At 43.5% G+C, this 23,702-nt stretch overlaps 1 protein-coding gene across 2 annotated transcripts; it reads right to left on the reverse strand.

Annotated features, from left to right (window-relative positions):
* Positions 1-54: 54 nt before the first annotated feature.
* GPRC5B (G protein-coupled receptor class C group 5 member B) lies at positions 55-22,190 on the reverse strand. 2 transcript variants are annotated; one of them, XM_030578838.1, is made up of 5 exons: positions 22,041-22,190; positions 9,732-9,880; positions 8,624-9,637; positions 4,324-4,436; positions 55-2,690 (listed from the first exon to the last, which is right to left on the reverse strand). In XM_030578838.1, the coding sequence occupies exons 2-5, from the start codon at positions 9,760-9,762 to the stop codon at positions 2,646-2,648; spliced, it is 1,203 nt and encodes a 400-aa protein (XP_030434698.1). In that variant the 5' UTR covers positions 9,763-9,880; positions 22,041-22,190; the 3' UTR covers positions 55-2,645. The 2 variants fall into 2 exon arrangements, with proteins under 2 accessions (XP_030434698.1, XP_030434699.1); XM_030578839.1 differs by lacking the exon at positions 9,732-9,880.
* Between the last annotated feature and the right edge of the window lie 1,512 nt (positions 22,191-23,702).

Below are 23,702 nucleotides of genomic sequence, written 5' to 3' on the forward strand. Positions count from 1 at the left end.
CCTCACCCTCCAATGTAATGTCATTTTCTTAAAATATCCTTTTAAAAGCTCCTGGATTGCTTTCAATATTCACCTGGAGACTGATGACGATTCCGGGAGACTCCAGGCCAATCCTGGAGGCTTGGCAACCCTAGACTAATTACATGAGCAAAGGTTTGCAGGATCTGGCATGGTCTGCACTTAGGGCCTCAAACTCCTACTGACTTCCTATGGAGCAGGACTAGGCCCTTACTTTGTTAATCCAGTCCCATCTAGAAAACGGAACACCACGCAAATGTTTACAAAATAACTATCCTGGAAATAATTTATCCAAGGTTTTATAAAATGTTTATAGTACTGAATGTATACTTCTCAGCTGTAGCATGATAAATCTCTTAAAAGAAAGCTGCCCTCCCATTTATGCCATGGTCATCTTATACATTTTTACAATAAAGACCTTTTTCAGATAATTTAACATTTTTTAAATTGAAGATTTAAAATGAAACTTTTGCAGATACACATCACCATTAGGTTTTATATTACTCCAAATTATGCAGTTTCTGGGATAGTAACCATTAATTATCAAAAATATCATTTTATCTGATCACGACTTTAACAGCTAGAGGTACTTCTAGATTACTGGATAGCATGCAATATCCACCTCTAGTCTGTCTAAGAAACTGAGTAATCTAGTTACCTAAATAGGAGACTAAAACCATTTTTCCCTTAAAAGCAAGCACATGCTTCCACTTTTGCCTTTATTGGGAACATCAGACATGGATCTAACATGTTCCTTTAATCATGCATGACAGAAAAGTATGGTTCCTGAACCAGAAGGGCTGTTAGAAATAAAACCCTATAAGGTGATCATGGCAAGAATGGCAAAATATATCTTGTGTGTAATGCTTAGGGTCTGATCCTGCAGCCCTTACACCTGTGAGTAGACCGACTGATGTCAATAGGGCCTACTCATGTGAGTATAAGACTACAGGATTAGGTCTGTTTACGTAGAAATGAGGTACATGAAGAAACAGGGAGCCTTTAAAAAAAAATAAAACAACTTATTTTTCTTTTTGCAGTATGCAGCAAATAGTGTCCTTCTGTGAAGCTACTGAGCTATTCAGTTTTCTCTGTATATTTTATTTTTCATTTGAAAATAGAATATATATATATATATATATATATTTATTACAACATATGCAAAATTTTACCCTTATACATAACCCACACCCTCATGTAAAAACAGTTGCTTTTCGTATCTAGGAAAGCTAGGAGTAATTTTGACCAAATAATGAGGATACAATGATGCTTTCAATGTTTGATATGTATTAAATGCTAAATAATAAAGGAATGATTGGCTTTAAAGTAACGAAAACCATGGCAAGAATAATGGGCAGTAAGAACTTGTTACATAGCCTAGATAAGCCTTGGTAAAGAGTCTACCTTATCCCAACTCCAAAACACACAAAACCCTGAACCTCCAGAGTGGAGAGACTACTAGCTATGCATTAAAAGACACAAATACATTAAGATGCACAAACAATTCCAGTCAATAGGGCTACTCCCATGATCAGGGGTTTCAGCACCAGTTCCAACAATAGGAAGAGAGGGTCCAATCCCGCAAGTTACCAAGCTCCTCCTGGAAGGTGATGAATACCTTTCTATCCCTTTGAGTTTTTGCTTGGCACCTTACAGGATCAGCCATCAGAACACAAACTAAGTTCTTTGTAATACAGTAGGTTTCCTTTAATCCATCGTCCTATGGGATTCCTTTTGGCAACCCCAAGCCACATTCTCCCCTCAGCTAAGAGCCTTTGCTGAAGCTTGTCCCTCCATAATTTGACTTAGTGTCCCCAAGTGTACATGCGTAAAAAAAATTCTCAAGGGTTTGAGAACATGTGGTTGTTTGTTTGTACTCTGGAGTGAGACTGCATGAACAGGGCACCTTGAGCTGCAGTGTCTGATTCTACATTGCTGAGGTAATCTGCCTCCACCTTCACTCTTCACAAATGTTGCTTGACAAAGTTGCATGAAGCATACACAGTCATTTCCTTTCACCAAAACCAAATCGGATACTTATTTCCCCGTCTCATTGTTGAGAAATGGTAATTTAGTTGCCAGAGACTGATGATGCTTGACCCTAGATGACCTTTACACAGAGATGGATAATGGAGCAACCAAGACACTTCACGACACTTGAACCGAAGAGAGAGAAAAAAAAATAGGAAGAAACCCTGCATACTTTCACACTGTAGTGGCAATCTCTTATGGCAGCATGGATTAAGTTGGTACGGGACAGCTAGGGCGGGAGAGGGGGTTGTTTCTTTTGCAAACAGCTGGAAACCAACCAAAATCAGGCTTGCCTTGCACACTAGTTACAGACAGGTTATATATCTCACATTTAAGAATGCTCAGTGTCCTCTCTTCCATTTCAAAGTGTGCCTATTTCTATTTTAAATTAATCTTGAATTTTGCAGAGTTTTGTTTTTGTGATTAGCTCATCAGTTTAACAGTATTCACATTTACATAAAATCCTCTCAAGGATTCCAAAGCTCCTGGATGTCTGGCTGCTTTGCTGTGGTATTATTGATTCCTCCCTTAGAAAGACACACTGCCAGGGAATAACATTTGTAACAAAGATTCTTATCTCTAGAACCTATAGCCTTTCACCAGAGGTGTCTTCCAGTGTAACTTGGCGGAGCAGTTGGTATCTGGAAATAAGGATAATAAACCCGTAACTAAGAGTTCCAGACTATTCAGAAATCAGCATTAACATATGCTACATTACATGTCTAGTACTAATAGCATTATCAGCTCTACAACAAAAGGTACAGCAAAACTTATCTTCAGTTTGTGTAATATATGAACCTCACCACAAAATAAAGGGACGAATATGTATATACACTTCTACCTCGCTATAACGTGACCCGATATAACACAAATTCGGATATAACGCGGTAAAGCAGTGCTCCGGGGGGGCAGGGATGTGCACTCTGGTGGATCAAAGCAAGTTCAATATAACGCGGTTTCACCTATAACACGGTAAGATTTTTTTGGCCCCCGAGGACAGCGTTATATCGAGGTAGAGATGTTTGTTAGTCTATTTTTCTTTACTGTCTAAGGTAATCATCTTTAACTACTGTATGTGCAATTATTCTCCAGGAACAACCATTGTGCCTACCCCAAGAAAATCTCTGTAACCCTTTATCCTTAAGCTGCCTCTTCCCTGAGCTGCTTATTCTGGTATAAGGGAATATTGGGATGGATTAATGCAGGCACCCAAAAGTATGATGCTCATTATGGGCCCTGTAAGTTATTCTGAGAGCAAGGAATAAGTTTATCTGCATCACTTTTGAATGACGGATGTATCATTCAAAGTACTACCCAGGAAAGGAAAATCCTGAGGTCTAATAATTCTTGTTCCCTATAATAAATCCAAACTCTACTTACTTAATAAAAAAAAACCTTCAGTCAGATCAGCTTCCTTGTGCGTTTTTTTTAATGTGTAGGTTGAGTTATGGAATCAGCTCATGATTTAAAATAATGAAAACCCAACTTACATGAATGTAAACCAGCCCATGAGTAAATTTTTAAGAAGCATGTAGGTATGCATGAAAATGTGGGAATGAAAATTCTCCTTGTCTTAATGAGAGGAGAGAGCTATATGCAATTCCTCAAGTGCAAATTATACACACAAGGGGAATGAAATTTAAAGAGGCTGTTTGGCATCAGATCTCTAAGCCATTCTTGCAATGACCTTGAATAACAGTATATGTATCAAATAATAGTATGCCACACCATTGTTTGAGAGGAAAATTAATTCACATTACCATAAAGTTATTTTACATACCCCTCTTTTATATATCTCTTTCCAAGGATAGTACAACTCAATTGGTGTTCACTATATAGTGAAAAAAATACAGATTTTTACAAGGAAAGTGAAAATGTGATATCAGCTATCTGCAGCAAAGGTTCTTATGCCAAAGAATACACTGGACTGTAACCAAAAGTGTAACTTGCAGAATGGTGCAGAAATCAGACTGTTATTAACTGTCACTTTATTACATTCATCCAAAGGAGGTCCTGAATATGGATAGTCAGCAGAAAACTTGGTTCATTCAATCTAAACTGAATGGCCAAGTAAAGAAGTGCAAATTTTTTTTAATTGAATAATCTCAAGAGGGGAATGGAAGCATGACATGCATACTTGCTGCTAGAGATTTCATTGATAGTGTTTTCTTTCATAAGAACAAGCAGTCTAAACTCAAGTCATTCAATAAGTAGCAGTTGCACATTCTCCACTATGTACCCAAGACTTGTACATTATCACCGTTTTATACTTACAGTCCCACCATTGAGCACAACTGCCATCTCAGTTGGCTGATAAACATTGCTTCTAAACGGAGCACTAGGTCGGCTTCCCAAGCTGCCATTACGAAATCCTGCCGTTCTTAAAGCTGTGTTTAAAACAAGAGACAGTTTTATTCTCATGCAAACAAATCAAACCCTTCTTTTCATGTGTCAGAAGAACACCTATTTTTAAAAATTACAAGCGTGATCTAGGGAGAAATCCGGATTCCACTGAAGTCAGAGGTAGTTTTGCCATTGACTTAAAGCCATGATTTCGTCCCTCAGTTTTACTCTGCCTCTGTCGTTATGTTTATACATTTTCGGTTGCATCTTTGAGTTTACTTTTAAATTAAAGAAACAGGAAAAGAAGAAATAACTGGGAGCTAAATTCTAACTGCTGATGTGTTTTTTCATTAGTTTCTCCCATCAGGTATCCTTCAGTCTGCACGCACTAAGGGGTAAAGTAAAACAACATTTCTGCATCTTTTCATATTCAGAAAAAAAGACATGCAAAATATTGTTTGAGCCAGTAAACACAACTCCCTGAGCATTATTTCAGAGTGCCTAATGATTTTCCAAATATCTCCTATAGTTACTCTGAGAAACTAGAACTATTACATGAATATTGCTTTTGAATAGGTTCATCATGAAGGCTTCTTAAATCAAAAGATAAAATGCTGTTTATATCAGAAATATCTGGTAGCCTCTCCATTATGACAGTAGTGAATTTTCATGCATCATTTTTCTTCTTTTAATATTTACATGTTAAATAAGAGATGAAGTTAAGAGGTGTGGATATTTACCTCTGAGCCAGTCAGGCAGCAGAGATTTGTATATGCTATCTGATTAGTTCAAAGATGAACAATAGGCTTCACTGAACTCAGCTGCAGCCAGACAATATGCCTTCATTTGTATATGCAAACTGTGTCATCACAGTTGTTCTACACCTCATTATTATTATTGATAGATACGAGGTTGTAGATCAAAACATGCCTGTTTCAGCCACTCATGAACTAGAATTTCTCTCTTACATTTAAATCACGTTACAATTCTAGAGTCAATGGGTAAGATCCTGGCCCCAGTGAAGTCAATGGGAGTTTTGCCACTGACTTCGCTGGAGCTAGAATTTCACTCCATGTGTACAGCAAGACTTAAAATTGATCATAATTCATAGGGCTGTGTACTGCCCTCAGTCTACTGCTTAGGGTGACCAGATGTCCCAGTTTTATAGGGACAGTCCTGATTTTTGGGTCTCTTATATAGGTTCCTATTACCCACACACACACGCGTCCTGATTTTTCACACTTGCTGTCTGGTCATTCTACTATTGCTACTCCTATCAACAGGAGTTGTGCGCAGAGATTAAGATCAATATTGGTCTTTTACCATACAATAGTTTATTACACATAATTTTAGGCCCTGACCCTGCAAACATACACAGGTGAAATTTAGTTTTTAATGATACTTACCTCCTCTGGAAAGCACTTTAAAAAGGATGAATGAAAAGCACTATTTAAATACTACGTATTATTATGTTACTCACAGGTCAATATTTAAGACATCCCTTTAAACATGTCCCTCTCACGATCAGTAATACACCTTTTTTAATATATAAATTGGCCTCCTCTCAATGTTTAGCATAAATGGTTACACTGGCATTTACTATGGGCTAAGAAATAGTTTCAGATGATTACAGTGTACCATTTGAAATTAAGGTATTGCGTATCTATTTTACTGCCTATATATACACACACCTCTACCCTGATATAACACTGTCCTTGGGAGTCAAAAAATCTTACTGTGTTATAGGTGAAACCGCATTATATTGAACTTGCTTTGATGCACCGGAGCGCTGTTTTACTGTGTTATATCCGAATTTGTGTTACATCGGGGTAGAGGTGTAATTCGTATATCTATTTGCAAATAAATCTTAACAAGAAAATGTCAAATTAAATTGCATGTTGCTGGCTGAATTTTTTTAAAAACCTATTACTGCAAGTAATTCCTAAATTACTATAACATTTACAGCTTGTTTTGTGCATTTGTCTAATCATTTTGTCTGTATGTCTTTAACACAACAGAGGAGAAACTTTAAAAACAATAGGCAAGTTGTAGATTAAAAACCTAAAATTGCCTGGGAAACTTAGGTAAGAACCAAATCCTGCGTGCCTTATAGGAGTACCTCTGTTCCCATACATTTCACTTGCTGGAAGTGTTGGGAGTTCATCAACATTGTCTGTTTTGTGTAAATTTTAAGTATTTTACCAACATTCTCATAACACACATATATGCAAGATACTCTTCCAAGGTGACCCTTAGGCCAGGTCTACATTAAAAAGGATAGCTGTCACCCGTCCCCTCACTGTAGTGAGTGCTACACTGAAGCAATGCAGCTACTATGTTTCTAGTGAAGAGAGAGCTTTACCTCCTCCACAGGACACAAACATACATTTGTTTTTCATCATAACAACTAATACCAGGGATATCAGATGGGAAAATCTAGTTATCTCCCTAACAAGACTGTATTGCAAATACAATGCCAAATTTTAAAACACCACTGTGCAACTTAGGCTATAGTAAATAACACAATTTAATTATTCTGGGGGGGGAAAATGATGCATATAACTATTTTACTAAGGAAACACACAGTCCAAAGCAGATTGCAACAATCTCCATTAAAAATATCAAGCATGGATATGAATAAAAAACTATTTAGAAATAGGGATCAGCTTGGCTGATCTATGTTAGAATCTCTAAACAGAGATAAAGGCCCATTTTAAAAGTATGTATATTTGGAAGATTTAAAAAGTTTACAACTCCTCACCATGTAAATATCAGAGACAAATCAATCATTACAACAGTGGGCATTTGTTTAGAGAATCATAATACAGTAATATCATCATCTCTCTATTTAAAACAGCCCAATTCTGTGTTCTTTTATGTCTACATTAGTCTCTAACTCCACTGAAGTAATTCTAGTTAACCCAGTATAAAATAAGCTGTGTATGTGTGTGTTGGGGGGGAAATCAGGTCCAAAATGCTTAGTGTCTTTAACTATAAGGAAACCTAAGAACAGCGATGACACTGTCTGCTGCTGGTTCCTTAAAAATATACAACCCACTTCTTACCCAGCTAGAACGAAAACTGCGCTAAGGACTTCCATCAGGCAGCTCTCTGCCATAAGCAGCCACATAAGTATCCCTGTGTCCTTTCCACTAGAATGTTGTTCGGGTTTTAGCTATTGATTGTCTCTGCTAGGCAACCAACTTTTGCTGGCCCCTTGAATGTCATTGAAGGCCAATTGCACTGTGATTTCAACTGGATCTGTTGTTCCTCATTTCCTGTCACCTAAAATGTTGCATTAATGGTGTTGTACACCATTACACAGTCGCCCTATTTCACCCCAGTTGCACTTTGTGACAAACAAAGCAACTTCTTCAAACATTGTGAGTACAGTTTGTAGAGCATCCGTTCAGTTGCTTTTCATCTTTTGTCTACATATTTTCTATCCAGAATGTAAACATTGTAGGACAGAGCCTTTGTCTTTATACTTGTTTGTAAAGCACCAGGCACATTATTTATATAATATCAGAAAAGAGCTTTGGGACCCATTTCTGTGAAAGAAGGTATACATTTAATATATGATCAGTTATTTTGTAGCCCAAGAATGCTGAGCACGCCATGCACTCAGCCCTTGCTAATCAAGTGTTTTTGACACAAGCAAAGAAAGGTTTTTGATCTCAATAGAGTTACTACTTATCTACACTGGTATAAATGAGAAAAAAATCAGGCTGAGCGAGCAAGAAGCATGAATAAATCCAATTTCCTCTTGTGAGCTTCAGGTCGTATTATTAGGAAAATATTTTACTTGTAGCTTAATTTTTACAATTAGAGCTAATTACAAATTTTCTACTGAAATTTTTTTCAGCAGAAAGTGCCCTTTTTCTTTCCAAATGAAAATGGAATATTTGCCTTTCATTTGAATCTTCCTTGAAAACTAAAAGAATTTATTTCAAACAAAGCCCACCATTCAAATAACAAACAAAAAAACCACTCACACACTTCCGGAATTTTTCAGTTTACAGTTTTTGAAACACCTCAAAAATAATTAAGTTTCATGGGAAATTTTGAAAAAAAAAACAAAAAAACTCTGTGGGAGGGGGGAAATTGGCATTTTGAACAAGCTCTGTCACAAACCAAATACACTAGAACAAATATCTTTGAGCAAATGCATACATTTTCTTCTCTTTCTTACTACTAGACAGTATGGGTCCTTTATACAGTAAAATCTTACCTGCATTATGTTCATCCATTGAAAAGGCTTTGTTTTCCATGTAGCTCCGAGGAAGTTGTATATCTTCCTCAAAAGCAGTTTCACGCATTCTTGGTTGTGAAGTATCAAAATAATTGGGTGTGTTTTCTTGCTGTGATGGAAGAATGGTGCAATGAACTTCTGGGATAGCGTGAAAAATAACGAACACCCAACCACTGGACACCAGTGCAATGGCAAGAGTGGGGTCATTCCATTTGTCTTTTTTCCTCAGTTCAGTATTGCCAAACAGATACATAGTTATCCAAGCTACCCAAATCAGAATTGAGAAAAAAATTGTTATAATGAGGCATCCTCCATTTTTCTTCCACTTCTTAAACTTTCCACACAGGGTGAACAGAGAGACTCCCATGGTAACCATCATCAAGAACATAATATAAATCAAAGCCATAACAAAATCCACTGGCTCATAATTGCAGGCCAGCTTCTTATCTCTCACAACTGTCAGTATTAGCCACTCCGTCGCAATAATGACCTGGACCAGCATAAGACAGATTGCCATGCCAGCTAGATGCCAGCCAGATGGACTTTTACCATGTCGAACTAGTCTACGTAATCTCCAGGCTTGAGCTAGCAAACAGGAGAAGCACAACGCAAAGATAACGCCCCACAGAAACCTTCGAGTGGAACATACTGTTTCATCTTCCTGTATGATGAATGCAAAAGTCAGCCCAAACAGTCCTAGTGTCCCAAAGAGAAAGAGGAAATGCATTCCCAATGAGCTCTTCTTCTCTTTGTCCTTGATGAATGGCAACCTCACTAGCAAAATCAGCATCAACAGCAATGTCGTCAGCACTCCTGCTCCAGCAACTGCCTCCACTACTATTCCCCAAATAGCATCCAGGTCACACAGATAAATATACTGGGGGAGAAGATCCAGTCCACACCCTCTGGACGTACTTGAGTTTTCAGAAGAGCCATAACTGATGACGAAGAGGAGGAGGAAAACAATGGCTGGGTGGGTTTTCATTTTTCTGTCTGAGACAATAAGATAAAGTGACAAAATAATTGTTTGTTTTAAGCTGACTGTGCTTAAGCTTTTCCTTAGAAAACATTATTCACTACACAGTACCTTTTCGAGATCTCATTTTAACTGGAAGCATAGCTTGCACACCATGGGAAGTAGTTTGTTCCAATTGTTCATGTCAAGGACCACGTTTACTTTTATTTGCACTGGATTTTCAGCTTCAGCTACTTCCCTAAGCCATAAAAGCTATTGTCCTGTTGGATTCAGAATTTAAAATGATTCCCTTTTTGTTTTTACATAATGTGAAGACATTTCCAAATGTAGGATTTGGATTCAACCTCAGATACAACCTTTATTATTGCTGAAACAAATTATTTATGAAGCAATGAATGATAAAGTACCTGTGTTTATTTAGTAATCAAATATAATAGAGAAGATGAGAATGAAATGTGTTTATTTAACAGGCAGTGTAATTTATACACGGCCTGATTTCAATATCAATATAAGTGATACCAGAATCAGACTATTGATTTTACACCTGTGTAAAACCATTACCGTCCATGGAATTACCCCCATTTCAGAGGGGGTCTAAGGTAAAATCAGATCCAGTTATTTGCTCTATCATTACTGTTTATATAAGGAACATAAGGTTTGCATTTAAAACAAAACACTTTTTTTTCATGTTCGTTCTTGTTGGGTTAAAATTTCATTCAGCTCAGTTTCTATCTCCTCACACAATATTCCTTCCCCTGCCTTCCCATCCTGAGATCTTCTGCATTTACTGCAGGGAATGCTTAACTACAAAAGTTATCTGTGGCAGAAGTACATTGCACACATTATTAATCAACTGAACAAAGAATGAGTCATTGTCCTTAGCAAATATAAAGCCACTCAACAAGAGAAACAATAAAAATGGAACATTGTGGTCTCTGCATCCTCAAAGTAAACAACTTTTAAATTCTCTAGGAAGACAACATATCCAGTCATATTACACACAAATGCACCAGTAAAACCAAAAGTTTCTAATTCCCTTTAGTTACATGTTGCCTCTCTCAATTCTGCCTGCAGTTTTAGAGAAACAGTGGTCTTCATTTTCACGCCTTCTTAAAGCAAAATAATTGTTTTTTAAAAGTCTTCATATGTCACTTAAAACATGTATTCCATCCCAGTGATGGCTGTACATCAATGGCTGGGTAAAATGTGTCCAATATGGATCATATATGAAGCTTGATTACCTCACAGGAATAGCCCTGTTGATTTCAGTGGCATTATTAATGTGATAATGGCAATTCATGTGACCAAACATTTGAAGGATAAGCCCATAGTATTTTGAGATCCTTTGGTATAAAAGCACTACATAAATGTAAGCTATTGCATTATTTGTGCACCAGCATATCACCATGTGGCACATTGAACATGTACATCAAGGGAAAAAAGAAGCTATTGATAAAGATAGATTTCCTAAGAATCAGGCAAACAGTCCCAAACTGGCAAATGTGTACAGATACTTTGCAGTTCAGAAATACAGCTAGTTGAAAACCTGAAAATAAGTTGACATGACTTGGAAAAGGACTAATGTAACTACAAAATGTTATCAAATTGAACATAATGATCAAAGTTATATATTTTTTAATTTTACTACTGCAATAACTATTTCTATTATCAGACTACAACAGCATGTGATTACTAAAGGTAAGAGCTGTGATTTCTCAGTTTATATTATGCTACTGTAATGATCAAAGCTGTAAGCGTGGACATATCAAGTAGTTTTAAAAACTAATGTTGTTCGTTCCACTACCCTGAGTCATTAACAATGTCCATTTCAGGTCTCTGCTAAGATCAAAGATTTTGAATAACAACATTTTCTATTTGATGTACCAGGAGAGTAAATATACTAATACAGAAGCACAATGCTTTTTCTGTTCATCTGTACTATAAATAAGAAATACTTAATGTAAAAAATTAATTTGAAACAGTAATGTGGTTACAATTAAATAATATGGTTTGGACAAACAAAACAAAGTGTACAACTATCTTAACATGCTCATTGGAATAACAGGTTACCTCCATCATTCTGTGATATGTTCCTAAACTGCTGATATCATACAAATGGGCTTAACTTGAGTAATGATGTATTGAAACACCACCAGGGCTATTGATTATTTGTCAGTTGTGGGGTTTTTTTTTAATTGATTGATATAAAGTTTGTTTTTTATAATGTTTGAGTCCCCTATCCCATTCACTTGACCAGTCAAGTCCTTACCAGAGGAATTTAGTCTCCAATAAACTAGGTTTACTTTTAAATTGAACAGTTGTTACACTGAATATATTCACTGGAGTATAAAAACTGAATTAATCAAAAGGGAACCTATTCTGAATTACAGTCTTACAATCCCTTACACACATGAGTAGTCCGTACAATAAAGTCTCATTGACTTCAATGGAACTATTCACCCGAGTAAGCACTACTCACAAGAGTAAGTTTGCTGGATCAGGCATCTGGTTGGGCTTTTCTAAATATCCAAACACATCCGGCAAAGAACACTACTAAACTAATACTGCAGCGAATGAAATACAGGGACAGGGACTGTGGGGTATGTCATGCCTATAATCCATTAGTGTCAGTGTACCCTGTTAGTCTTGAGAATTCAGTTCAGTCTCAAACCATGCTTCTAGAAGCAAGCCACATCGGAAGGAGAATAGCTGGCACTAACACATGTCGGCCAGATACAACTCCATTTGAGATGTAGGCTCAGTCCCTGAACAATTGTGATAGCACATTGACTACTCTAGGTTGCTGAGTAGTCTTGAATCACAGTCTAGAATGTTATGTGTGTTTAATGACAAGGGCAAGGTGAATGGGGCACTTGCCTCGGGCGCGCAAAGCCGAGGGGCGCAGTTCTACTGCGATCAGCGGCACTTCGGCGGCAGCTCTACCACCACCGCTTCTTCGGCAGCAATTCGGGGATGGGTCCCTGAGTTCGTCTCGAAGGGAAGGACCTGCCACTGAATTCCCACCACCGCTTCATTCATTCTTTGGCGGCAATTCGGCAGTGGGTCCTTCTCTCTGAGAGGCACTCAGGGACCCACTGGCCCCTGCCTCAGGCGCAAAAATTCCTTGTTACGGCTCTATTAATGATCATGTCCTCAGTGATACAAAAGTGAGAAAGAAACACATTTTGGGGTTCACTACACTCGGTTGAAAAATAGAACTAAAACCCACTTAATTACAAGTTTAAATTCAGCAGGCATAAGTATCAAAGGCAGGGTTACCAATCAGGACTTGAAAATAGATCAATAGCAAATCAGAGGCTTCCAGATCTAAGGTGAGGAGGCATTAATACAATCCAGGGTGTAATTAAAGATTCATGTGGAATAATGAATAGACAGTAAAACACAGAAAACATACGACTGTAATTAACTTTGCCAGAAGCCAAAAGTCATAGTCACTTGGTTAACATGTTCTGAAATACACAATTCTTAAAGGGCCTGATTCTAAGAAGTGCTGAGCATCCTCAACTCCCATTTATAACAAAGTGAGCAAATCCACTTTTAAAGGAGTCAGTGCAATATTGGAAACCACAGGAACTAAATTCAAGCAATGGATCATGTGGATCATTGTTCAGATTCCACTTTACGTTGAAGTCTGCTGGGTTTGGAAAAAATATGATAAACTGCCCTTTAAACTAAGATCACTTTAAATTTGCATTATCTCAATGCATCCAAATTAGAATACACATATACTAAATTGGTTTCAATTCTAGCTTTGTTGATTAGTTGCTCTCCAAAGACCTGAGGATAATGAATTAAATACAAGTATCTCCAATTCTGAGATTTTCCAGTTCTGGCTACTTTATTCATGTCATGTAATCATGTGATTGAGCTATTCTAGGACAGTCCGTTTCCATGGAGATTGTGCTCCATGGGTAATCAGTCACATTGTCAGCCTATCATTTATTTCCTGTTCCTATTTGGATATTCTTATCTCCCATACAGGAAGGGGTAGGTTTCTTTGGAGAGGGAAGTCTCCAGCAAAATCAAACTCAGAAAAAGCCAGTCTCATCAAACTCTACTGGGAGTTTTTCAAGTAGTGACTTTTGGGAGAGCTGTGTTCTAATTTGGAGATATTTATTTCTTCTCTTTAGAAAGCTCCATAATATTTACAACAGCAACTAGGGAAAAGTTTGGGATTGCTCCTGGGAGTTTTTTTCATGTCAAGTTTCAGTATTGTAGCATCATAGAAATGTAGGGCTAGAAGGGATCTGGAGAGGTCATCTAGTCCAGCCCCCTGAGCTGAGCCAGGACCAAGTACTCCTAACATCATTCCTAACAGATGTTTGTCTAACTCAGGGGTCTCAAACTCAAATGACCACGAGGGCCACATGAGGACTAGTACATTGGCCCAAGGGCCGCATTACTGACACCCCCGCTGCCCTCGGCCCCGCCTCAACTCCATCCCTTCCATGAGGCCCCGCCTCTTCCCACCCCTTCCCTGCCCCCATTTCAACTCCTTCCCTGAAATCCCCACCCCAGCTCTGCCCCCTCCCTGCCCCCAGAGGGTGCAGGAGGGATGTGGGGTGTGGCGGGGGCTCAGGGCAGGGAGTTGGGGTGTGGGGTGCAGGAGGGGTGTGGCAAGGGGTCAGGGCAGGGGATTGGAGTGCGGCGGGGGTTCAGGGCAGGGGGTCAGGAAAGTCACAGAGGTGGGTGTTGCTGTTGCTTCAGGCACCACCCTCAGCATCTCCCATTGGCTAGGAACGGGGAACCGCGGCCAATGGGAGCTGCTGGGGGCAGTGCCTGAAGCAATGTCAACACAAAGTCCTGCGCCTCTCCTCCCCCAGGTTCTGTCCGCTTCCTGGAGCGGCACGGGGGCAGGGCAGGCAGGCGGGGAGCCTGCCCTGCCCCCGGTGCACGTCAGGCTGGAGCTGCTCTAGGTAAACGCTGGTGGAGGGCGGGGGGGGGGGGGCCGCGAGGAGCTCAAGGGCTGCAGAAAATAACCTGGTGGGCTGCATGCGGCCCATGGGCTGCATGTTTGAGACACCGGTCTAACTGGTTCTCAAAAGCCTCCAATGACTGATTCCACAACCTCTTTTGGAAGCCTACTGCAGGCTTCAGCTATCCTTCTGGTTAGAAAGCATTTCCTAATAGCTAACCTAAATCTCCCTTGCTGCAGATTAAGTTGTTTATTTCTTGTCCTGTCTTCAGTAGATATGAAGAACAATTGATCACCATCCTCTTTGTAACAGTCCTTAACATATTTGAAGACTTATCATGTCCGCCATTCAGTCTTCTTTTCTCAAGACTAAACATGCCCAGTTTTTGGAAGTTTTCCTCATAGGTCAGGTTTTCTAAACATTTTATCATTTTTGTTGCTGTCCTCTGGAGTCTTTCCATTTAGTTCACATCTTTCCTAAAGTGTAGCACTCAAAAATGGGCACAATACTCCAGCTGATGCCTCACCAGAATGGACAAGTAGAATGGGACAGTTATTTCCTGTGTCTTACATATACCACTTTTTAATACACCCCAGAATATTAGCCTGTTTTGCAAATGCATCACATTGTTGGCTCATGTTCAATTTGTGATCCACTATAACCTCCAGATCCATTTCAGCAGTACTACTGCCTAACCAGTTAGTCTCCATTTTGTAGTTGTGCATTAGCGTATGGTATTTGAGTCCTATCAGATGTCCTGTCCACACTGGGTCTTGTAACAGTGTCTAAAAGCACTCCCAAACATGCTTACAGCCAAAGGACTTGTCTACCCTGTAAGCACAATCATGCAATTTAACCTAGTGGTTCTCACACTTGTATACTGGTGACACCTTTCACATAGCAAGCCACTGAGTGCAACCCCCCCCTTATAAATTAAAAACACTGTATATATTTAACACCATTATAAATGCTGGAGGCAAAGTGAGGTTTGAGGTGGAAGCTGACAGCTTGCTGTAATAAGCTCATGACCCCTGGGGGGTCCTGATCCCTCATTTGAGAACCCCTGATTTAACCTGTTTACAACACAATTGGCCCCTAACTTGGTTACAACTTAAAGAGTGTAGAATGGACCTTAACTCCATTTCATAATCAGTCTAAAACCTCAGCTAAAATGTTGTCCTTGACACTGTTACAGAGTTCTGCCAGACAAGAAAAATTTATGTTATAGCATAGGGACATGGCAGAGTCCTAGCCTGTTTTCTTTTGTAGTTCAGATGGGTCCATATGGGAAGTCTAAAACATGTTTTTGGCAAGAAGGTTGTTTTGGAAGGAACAAAAACCATGTCCACACTGGATAAACCAAACCAACCTGTGTTACAACCATGCAGTAGAGGGCAGACTCAAACAGGCCTTGTCTACATTGGACTTTTGGAGGAAAATTTTCCACTCTTGCACTACCACCAGTGTAGACCTGTTCTGAGCAGCGTTATAGGAGCCCAAGGTTTAAAAAAATAAAATAAATAGGGCACTATCTACATTAGTGCTCCTGCCATTGCTACCACTGAGTGAACGACATCAGTAATTATGCAACATTGGGAGATTTCAAAAATACATCCAATATAGACACAGGCAGTGTCAGAGTATCCAACACAGTTACAGTAGCCTGAGGAAAAATAGTTCTGAATGGGGCAGTTATAGCACAGAAGCAAACCTATTGTAGAATTATTTTTAACAAACCCTTCCCCAAAATAAAATTTTATGCCATCAGTCTAACCCAGCATGGAACCCTGGACATCTGAAAAAGAAATATGTACACTATATTTTAGACTCTTCAATAAATATATTTCCAATACCTCTCCGAGAGAGTAACTGCAACCCAACACAAACAAAATCAGAGTGGCTTGAATATCCAGATCTCAGTTACACCAGCCCACATCCAAACTATCTCTCTTGTTTTTAACTGGGAGTAGAGTCTGGCCTCAGTATATGATTCACAGGAGGAATGGTGGACACCAAGCCACTCCAGCAATTACAAAGCACAATTATAAACAACTAAAAGGAGACTGAAGGGCTTAAAGCTATCTTCCAAAATTTGCCACATTTAAGAATCTTACAATAATGCCTCTATCAGGCTGACCTTCTACAGCTAAAGTAGCTGAGCCAGATCCTTAGCTGATGTAAATCTGCACAGCTCCACTGACCTCAGCTGAGCATCTGGCAATCTAGCTCACATAAAGATACCACGGTGTTCTGCACTTTTTTAAAATAAAACTTGCATCAACACTTCTCAACCTGAATAAAGTTTTTCAGCTACATTAAATGGTTATATAATGTACCATTATTAAACTGTTTAAACTTCTAAAAATCAGTGCATTTTACATGTGAGGCTACCCTTGTAAAAACATCCACTTCTCCAAATTTGAACAGGAAGAATCCTATATAAAATCATTAGTGGTACAGCTACCAATCCTGTTCTATCTTACATGATGTGATGAGGTGTCCACCCCACACAGGAGTGGAAGGGGTTAATGGAGGCCAGATGGGCCAATTAACCAAGTTGAGTGGAGGTGGAGAAGAAAGCCTTAACTAGAGGAACAGGCAGGGCCTATATCCAGCCAGGTAGCAGCCCACAGAAAGGGATGGCTATTGCAGGGAAAGGCTACTGCTGAAATAGGGCAGTCACTCCTTGGGGAGAGGGTGGTGTGTTAAGGGGCTGGGGATGGGTATGTAGGGAAGTAGACTGCAGTGACTCCCTGAGTGGAGGGAATCTGAGGCTGGCAAACCCAGAGAGGGTAGGAACCAGGGATATAGGAAGCCCAAGGAAACAAGGGATAGGACTGCACAGGAACAGTGCCTGCTTGTTACAGTACAGAGAGAGGGTTTTTCTACCAGCCACTGGGAAGTTGTGCAGGATTTTGAAGATGCCAGCCAGCTAGCTGGTCTGGAAGGATTGTGATTTCTCTGGAAGGGGAGGACTTTAGTGACCTGGCTGGAGGACCAAGCCACGAAGGGGACACTGCAGATCTGGGAGTGAGTAGGGCTGCAGACTGAGAGGCCATCACCAGAGGGAGAGCATGAGCGGGCAGAGCTAATCCCCAGAATGGCCAGCAGGAGGTCCTGCAAGCGGTGAGTGTGCCCCATGACACATGGGTTGATTTCCTCATTATTAGTTTTAGTCATGGATACTTGCTACAAAGAAAATGCTTCCACCACCATGAAGCACTGTGTAAAGATGCTTATGAGTTAGAAATAATCATAACATAGGATTTGTACCCAGTCCTTTTATCAGATCTCAGGAATTAGCTTCAGGACTGATAACAGTGCAGCAACAGCTAAGCTGAGATCAGACTGCTGAAGAGATGTATTTCCAGAATAATAATTAATGATGAGATTCAGGGTTGTATGCAAAAATGAGGCCGTGATTTAGACTTACTCTGCATAATAACATAATGCTTTTTAGAGCTCAGCACCTCAGCTGCTATAGAATTTGTGACTCCATTCACAAATGGGATATGTAGAATAACTTGCTGTATCTTAAAAATACTTCTGCAGTGCTGAATATAACTGAAATTCATTCTAATATTCTAGATATTCTGAATTCCTTTTAGTCATATTCTTCACATCTATGTCTAGATATGTGCAATTATAAGGTCTAAGGAGCATTGGGTTGTGCATTAAAGTGATTATGCACTTGATCACTTCTCTTGCTGGCTTTTACTTCTAGGAATGTCCCTATTAATGTAAGAACTTCAATCATGGACTCTCTCTCTCCACTCTATTACAAAAAGATTAATTGCAATTTCGTCTGATGTAGTGGGGAGAATCCTTCAACATGCAAATACAGTACATCACAGCCAACTTGCATGTAAAATACCATGCATACAGGAACAGAAACTGCAGAAATGGTTTACAGTCTAAGGGCTTTGACATAGGAAATCCTGTTATCTTTGGGATAAACATTCGATCAGGTGTAAACAAAGGATTCAAAGAAGTTCTAAGTCCCTGTCCCCATTTCGCTGTTTAAGGGCATGACATTTGAGACTTTTCTGTTAAATGGACAACAAATCACCCAACCCCTGCCCTAGGCCAGTGGTTCTCAACCAGGAGTATGTGTACCTGTGCGGGTAAGCAGAGGTCTTCCAGGCGGTACATCAACTCATCTAGATAGTTGCCTAGTTTTACAACAGGCTACATAAAAAGCACTAGTAAAGCCCAGTACAAACTAACATTTCATACAGACTGGGACTTGTTTATACTGCTCTATAACACTGAAATGTAAGTGCAATATTTATATTTCAATTGATTGATTTTTATAATATAGTAAATGAGAAAATCAGCAATTTTTCAGTAATTTGCTGTGACACTTGTGTTTTTATGTCTGAGGTGAAATACGGGGTGAGGGTACACAAGACAACTCCTCCTCCTGAAGGAAGTATGGTTCTCTAGAAAGGTTTAGAGCCACTGTCCTAGACTGTAATATGCACAAGGTATCAGTTCACATACAATTAGCTGCACCAGTTGAGCAGGACTCCTACGGTCCAAACAAACTACTGAGGCCCCCCAACAAAGGCAGTGATGGGAAAAGCTCTTCGTTGGGCCATCCCCCTTTCAACCCAGATCCCTTACAAGATTATCCTCCAGCTGCCAGCGGGAGGCAAGCCACAGAGCAGCAGGAAGATTTTTCTGGCTCTGGTGTGGCATCCAAAGTGCTTGGGTCACAAGGGGAATGGAGCCCTAAAGAGGAGCCAAGCAGCTCAGTCCTCCTAGTCTTATAGGCAGCTGCCTGCTCCCCAGTTTCCCCTTAATTCTGTTTGCAGCCACCTGCTTTTTCCGTCCTAGATCCAACCTCTTTTCCTTTGTCCCCCAACCCCAAGTGTGCCAGGCTCTTGCACTATTTCCCCCTAGTTCAGGCTCCTGCCTCCCCCAGAGCTGCACACAAGTCCCCTCCCTGTCCTATATCCAGCCTAATCCCCTCATAGTCCTATCTCCAGCCTGCTGTCAGCCACCAGGCTAATTCTGCTGGAGCTGCAGAGGCGCAGAAGAGGAAAGCAGGGGCTGCAGTTCTGCCATAGCAGCAAAGAATCCTGTGGCACCTTATAGACTAACAGACGTTTTGGAGCATGAGCTTTCGTGGGTGAATACCCACTTCCTCAGATGCATGTCAGTTCTGCCGTGTTTGTCTCCTACAATCAGGAGTGTTTGGGGTCTACCTGGGCTGCAGGCCAGCCATCAACTGGCCAGGCTGCGGGTGGGGCGAGCCCCCTTCTTGTGAAATATCTTTCTCTGTAAATGCTAAATCAACACACAGTGAGCAATGTCTTCCTGAGGTTCAGGCATCTCCAAACAACAGGAGCCTGAGCGTACCCCCAAAGGCTCCACTGTACCAAGCACCAGCGAGCCTGTATCCCCAGGCCCTTCAGCTCCTATGTCTCTAGCCTTGCTTGAACTAGGGATAGCGGGGTCTCTTCCATCATGTACAGGGTCTGCAGTTTGCTTCAATGGCTCTTTGCACCCCCACTATACACAGTGTTCCAGCACCCATGGGTAGAGAGCGAGCCAGCTTCCCCCCAGAAATACTGTCGGGCTCCAGTAACCCACCTACAAATCCAGCTCTTCTCCCCACTCAGGTGCATTGGGGCCCCACCTACAAATCCAGCTCTTCTCCCCATTCAGGTGCATTGGGGCCCCTCGCTTGCAGCAGGACACTGGATCGTGGTTCTCGCCCCCCATTACCAAGGCTCATCTCCCGCAACCCACAAGCAAGGCTCTCGCCCTCCCGTGCTCCAGCCCCAGGGTAGCTCAGTTGTGTCCCCTGTTGTTCCGCACGGAACGGCGGCTGCCCCTGCCCACGCCGGGAAGCGGAATCCCGGGGCCGACACGCCCCTATGGAGTCCCCCCAGTTCCTGTGAGGAGCGGGAGCAGGAGATCTGCCTTCCACCAGCATGTTCTCCCCGCACGCGGATAACGTGTGACCCGCGCCAAAGGCGGGGGGGTGGAGGCTGCACGGCAAGCGGCTGGGTGTTAGCAGCAGCTCCCGGCGAAATGAGCTGCAGCAGCGCGCGGGAGGTCGGGGGGGGGGTGTTTTCTTTGCAAATAGGATTGAAATATTCTAACCCCCCCACACCAAACAAACAAACCAACCAACCAGGAGCCCAGCCGCGAGGGCGCTGGGCTGACCTGGCCAGGGAGGGCTGGGATGGGGAATGCGCCACCATGCAGGGGCTGCTCTGTCCCTCGGGCAGCCCCACACGCCTCATTGCTCAGCCCCCGTCTGTCCCCTCCTCCCTCCGACTCCCTCCTTCCCTCAGCGTTCACCCCTCCGCTACCCCATCGCAGGGCGCGCCCGGTTCGCCGGCCCCAGGGCTCGCCGCTTCGCTCGCCCCCGCCCCAGGGCTCGCCCGGTTCCCTCGCCCCCCACTTCCGAGGCTCGCCCTCCCGTCCCAATTTCAATGCTCGGCAACCCCAGGGCTCGCCCCCGAGTCCCTCGCTCCCCTCCGGTTCCCGGCCCCCCAGGGCTCGCCCCCGAGTCCTTCGCCCCCCTCCGGTTCCCGGCCCCCGAGTCCCTCGCTCCCCGCCGCAGCTCCCCTCCGGTTCCCGGCCCCCCAGGGCTCGCCCCCGAGTCCCTCGCTCCCCGCCCAGCTCCCCTCCGTTCCCGGCCCCCGAGTCCCTCGCTCCCCGCCCAGCTCCCCTCCGTTCCCGGCCCCCCAGGGCTCGCCCCCGAGTCCCTCGCTCCCCGCCCCAGCTCCCCTCCGTTCCCGGCCCCCGAGTCCCTCGCTCCCCGCCGCAGCTCCCCTCCGTTCCCGGCCCCCCAGGGCTCGCCCCCGAGTCCCTCGCTCCCCTCCGGTTCCCGGCCCCCCAGGGCTCGCCCCCGAGTCCTTCGCCCCCCTCCGGTTCCCGGCCCCCGAGTCCCTCGCTCCCCGCCGCAGCTCCCCTCCGGTTCCCGGCCCCCCAGGGCTCGCCCCCGAGTCCCTCGCTCCCCGCCCAGCTCCCCTCCGTTCCCGGCCCCCGAGTCCCTCGCTCCCCGCCCAGCTCCCCTCCGTTCCCGGCCCCCCAGGGCTCGCCCCCGAGTCCCTCGCTCCCCGCCCCAGCTCCCCTCCGTTCCCGGCCCCCGAGTCCCTCGCTCCCCGCCGCAGCTCCCCTCCGTTCCCGGCCCCCCAGGGCTCGCCCCCGAGTCCCTCGCTCCCCGCCGCAGCTCCCCTCCGTTCCCGGCCCCCCAGGGCTCGCCCCCGAGTCCCTCGCTCCCCGCCCAACTCCCCTCCGTTCCCGGCCCCCCAGGGCTCGCCCCCGAGTCCCTCGCTCCCCGCCCAGCTCCCCTCCGTTCCCGGCCCCCCAGGGCTCGCCCCCGAGTCCCTCGCTCCCCGCCGCAGCTCCCCTCCGTTCCCGGCCCCCGAGTCCCTCGCTCCCCGCCGCAGCTCCCCTCCGTTCCCGGCCCCCCAGGGCTCGCCCTCCTTGCCGTGGCGGGGAGCTGCCCGCATTCACTCACTCGCTGGTCGCTCGGCGGCGAGGGACGGTCTCCTTCACAGCCCGCAGGCAAGTCCCATTTCTGCCCCGGGACGGGGTGGGCAGCCGAGCGCCGAGACCCGCCGTGCACAGGGCGCAGCAGCGCCCGCCCCGGCAGTGCGCACAGTGCGAGGCTCGGCGCGCTCTGGGCACAGCTGACAGCTCCGCTGCGGTACTGCCGGGGCGACAGCTCCCCTCCCACCGGCGGCTGCCCCGCCCCCGCCGGGCCGGGCCGGGCCGGGCCCCCTCCCCGCGCGCCAGAGCCCCGCTGGGCCCGCCACAGGGAGGTCCTCGCCTCCAGCGCCTTCCTGCTCGTGGGAGCGGGAGCCGCGCTAGGCACATGGGCAGCGGGACAGGACACACGCTACACGTGTGTAACACACATGCACTGTGGAGTGACACTCCCCCCACCTAGTCCACAAATACACAGATGTGACCCAGGCAGAAGGGTACGTGCCCATTCCCACACACAGAGTACCCATGTGCAAAGGCATCACAGACACTTGACATACACAAATACACAACGCACGCATGCAGGGTGATGGACACACAGGGACAACACACACACTGATACGCATGCACTTATTCACAGACACACGTCGTTGTGTGACAAACACAGGTACTTCATGCACACCTGCACGTCACACAGAATATGTACATGTGCAGATGCTACGCTGATGAGTGCAGTATAAATTCAGATAGAATAAATTAGCTACACATGAATAGTGTGCAAATATACACACACAAATGCACATCCCAATTCATACTGTTACATATGCATAATGTACAGGTGTAGTCTAGACATACACACATCTGAAAACATCTAATATTTAGAAGAGAGGCTCTTGTACAGCACAGGCTGGCCACAAAATGCTTAGTGGCATAGAGTCTTCTCAAATGCAACTGCACAGCAGCCACCAGCTTTGAAGGCAGCTAAACATTAAGGGCAGAAAAATGTTTAGAGACCATTGTGTGTGGGTGATATTTACTAGTTTGCCCAGGGCAGCAGAAACTCAAGAGCCAGGCCTGTATGCACTAGAGTCAGACAAAAGAGATTTTAGGAAGTCTTCCGAATTTGCCTCCTACCTTTGGAACAGGCAGCCTAATCAGCTATATTCTGCCACTCTCCTTGGTTTACACTCTGACAGAATTGTAATCCATTTGAAGGTGGATTTGGTTAGTAGTAGCACATTGCATGTTGATATGTGTGGGACAGAGCGCCTGCTTCACTAGGAAGCATGCCCTCCAGAGAAACACAGACATCTTCAATGATAGTATGTTATTCCAGGAGAATAATGTTTTCACCCCTCAGCCACGAGGCCAAGAAACTATGTTCCCTTTTAAACTAGTTGAAAAGTATGATTCAGTAAAGCCCCTATAAGGGGGATTTTTGTTTGTTTGTTTATGGTTTCACTCCAATTGCTAGCAAGGAGCCACTCTCATACAATTAGAAATCATCTTATCAGCATGGACCGATCAGTGCCTATCCTGGATGTGGGGAAGCACCCTCCTCACCTGTCTCTCCCCCCTTTCCCCAGCTTTTTCCACATAGATCTTTCTAAATAAAAAGTTCTATTTTGAAATGTACTTTCTTCACTAACTATACTACCTCAAACAATTCAGAATTAACTTTAACCTTTAGCCT

This window comes from Gopherus evgoodei, chromosome 10, assembly GCF_007399415.2.
Source record: "Gopherus evgoodei ecotype Sinaloan lineage chromosome 10, rGopEvg1_v1.p, whole genome shotgun sequence".
In the NCBI taxonomy this organism is placed as follows: Eukaryota; Metazoa; Chordata; order Testudines; family Testudinidae; genus Gopherus; species Gopherus evgoodei.

Bases quoted from the DNA above. Each gene is read 5' to 3' on its own strand.
- GPRC5B (XM_030578838.1), bottom strand. From the start codon at position 9,762: ATGCTTCCAGTTAAAATGAGATCTCGAAAAG. The intron at 4,437-8,623 runs GTAAGATTTTAC...TTTTAAACACAG, and splicing joins AATGGATGAACATAATGCAG to CTTTAAGAACGGCAGGATTT. The intron at 2,691-4,323 runs GTAAGTATAAAA...CCTTATTTCCAG, and splicing joins TTGTGCTCAATGGTGGGACT to ATACCAACTGCTCCGCCAAG.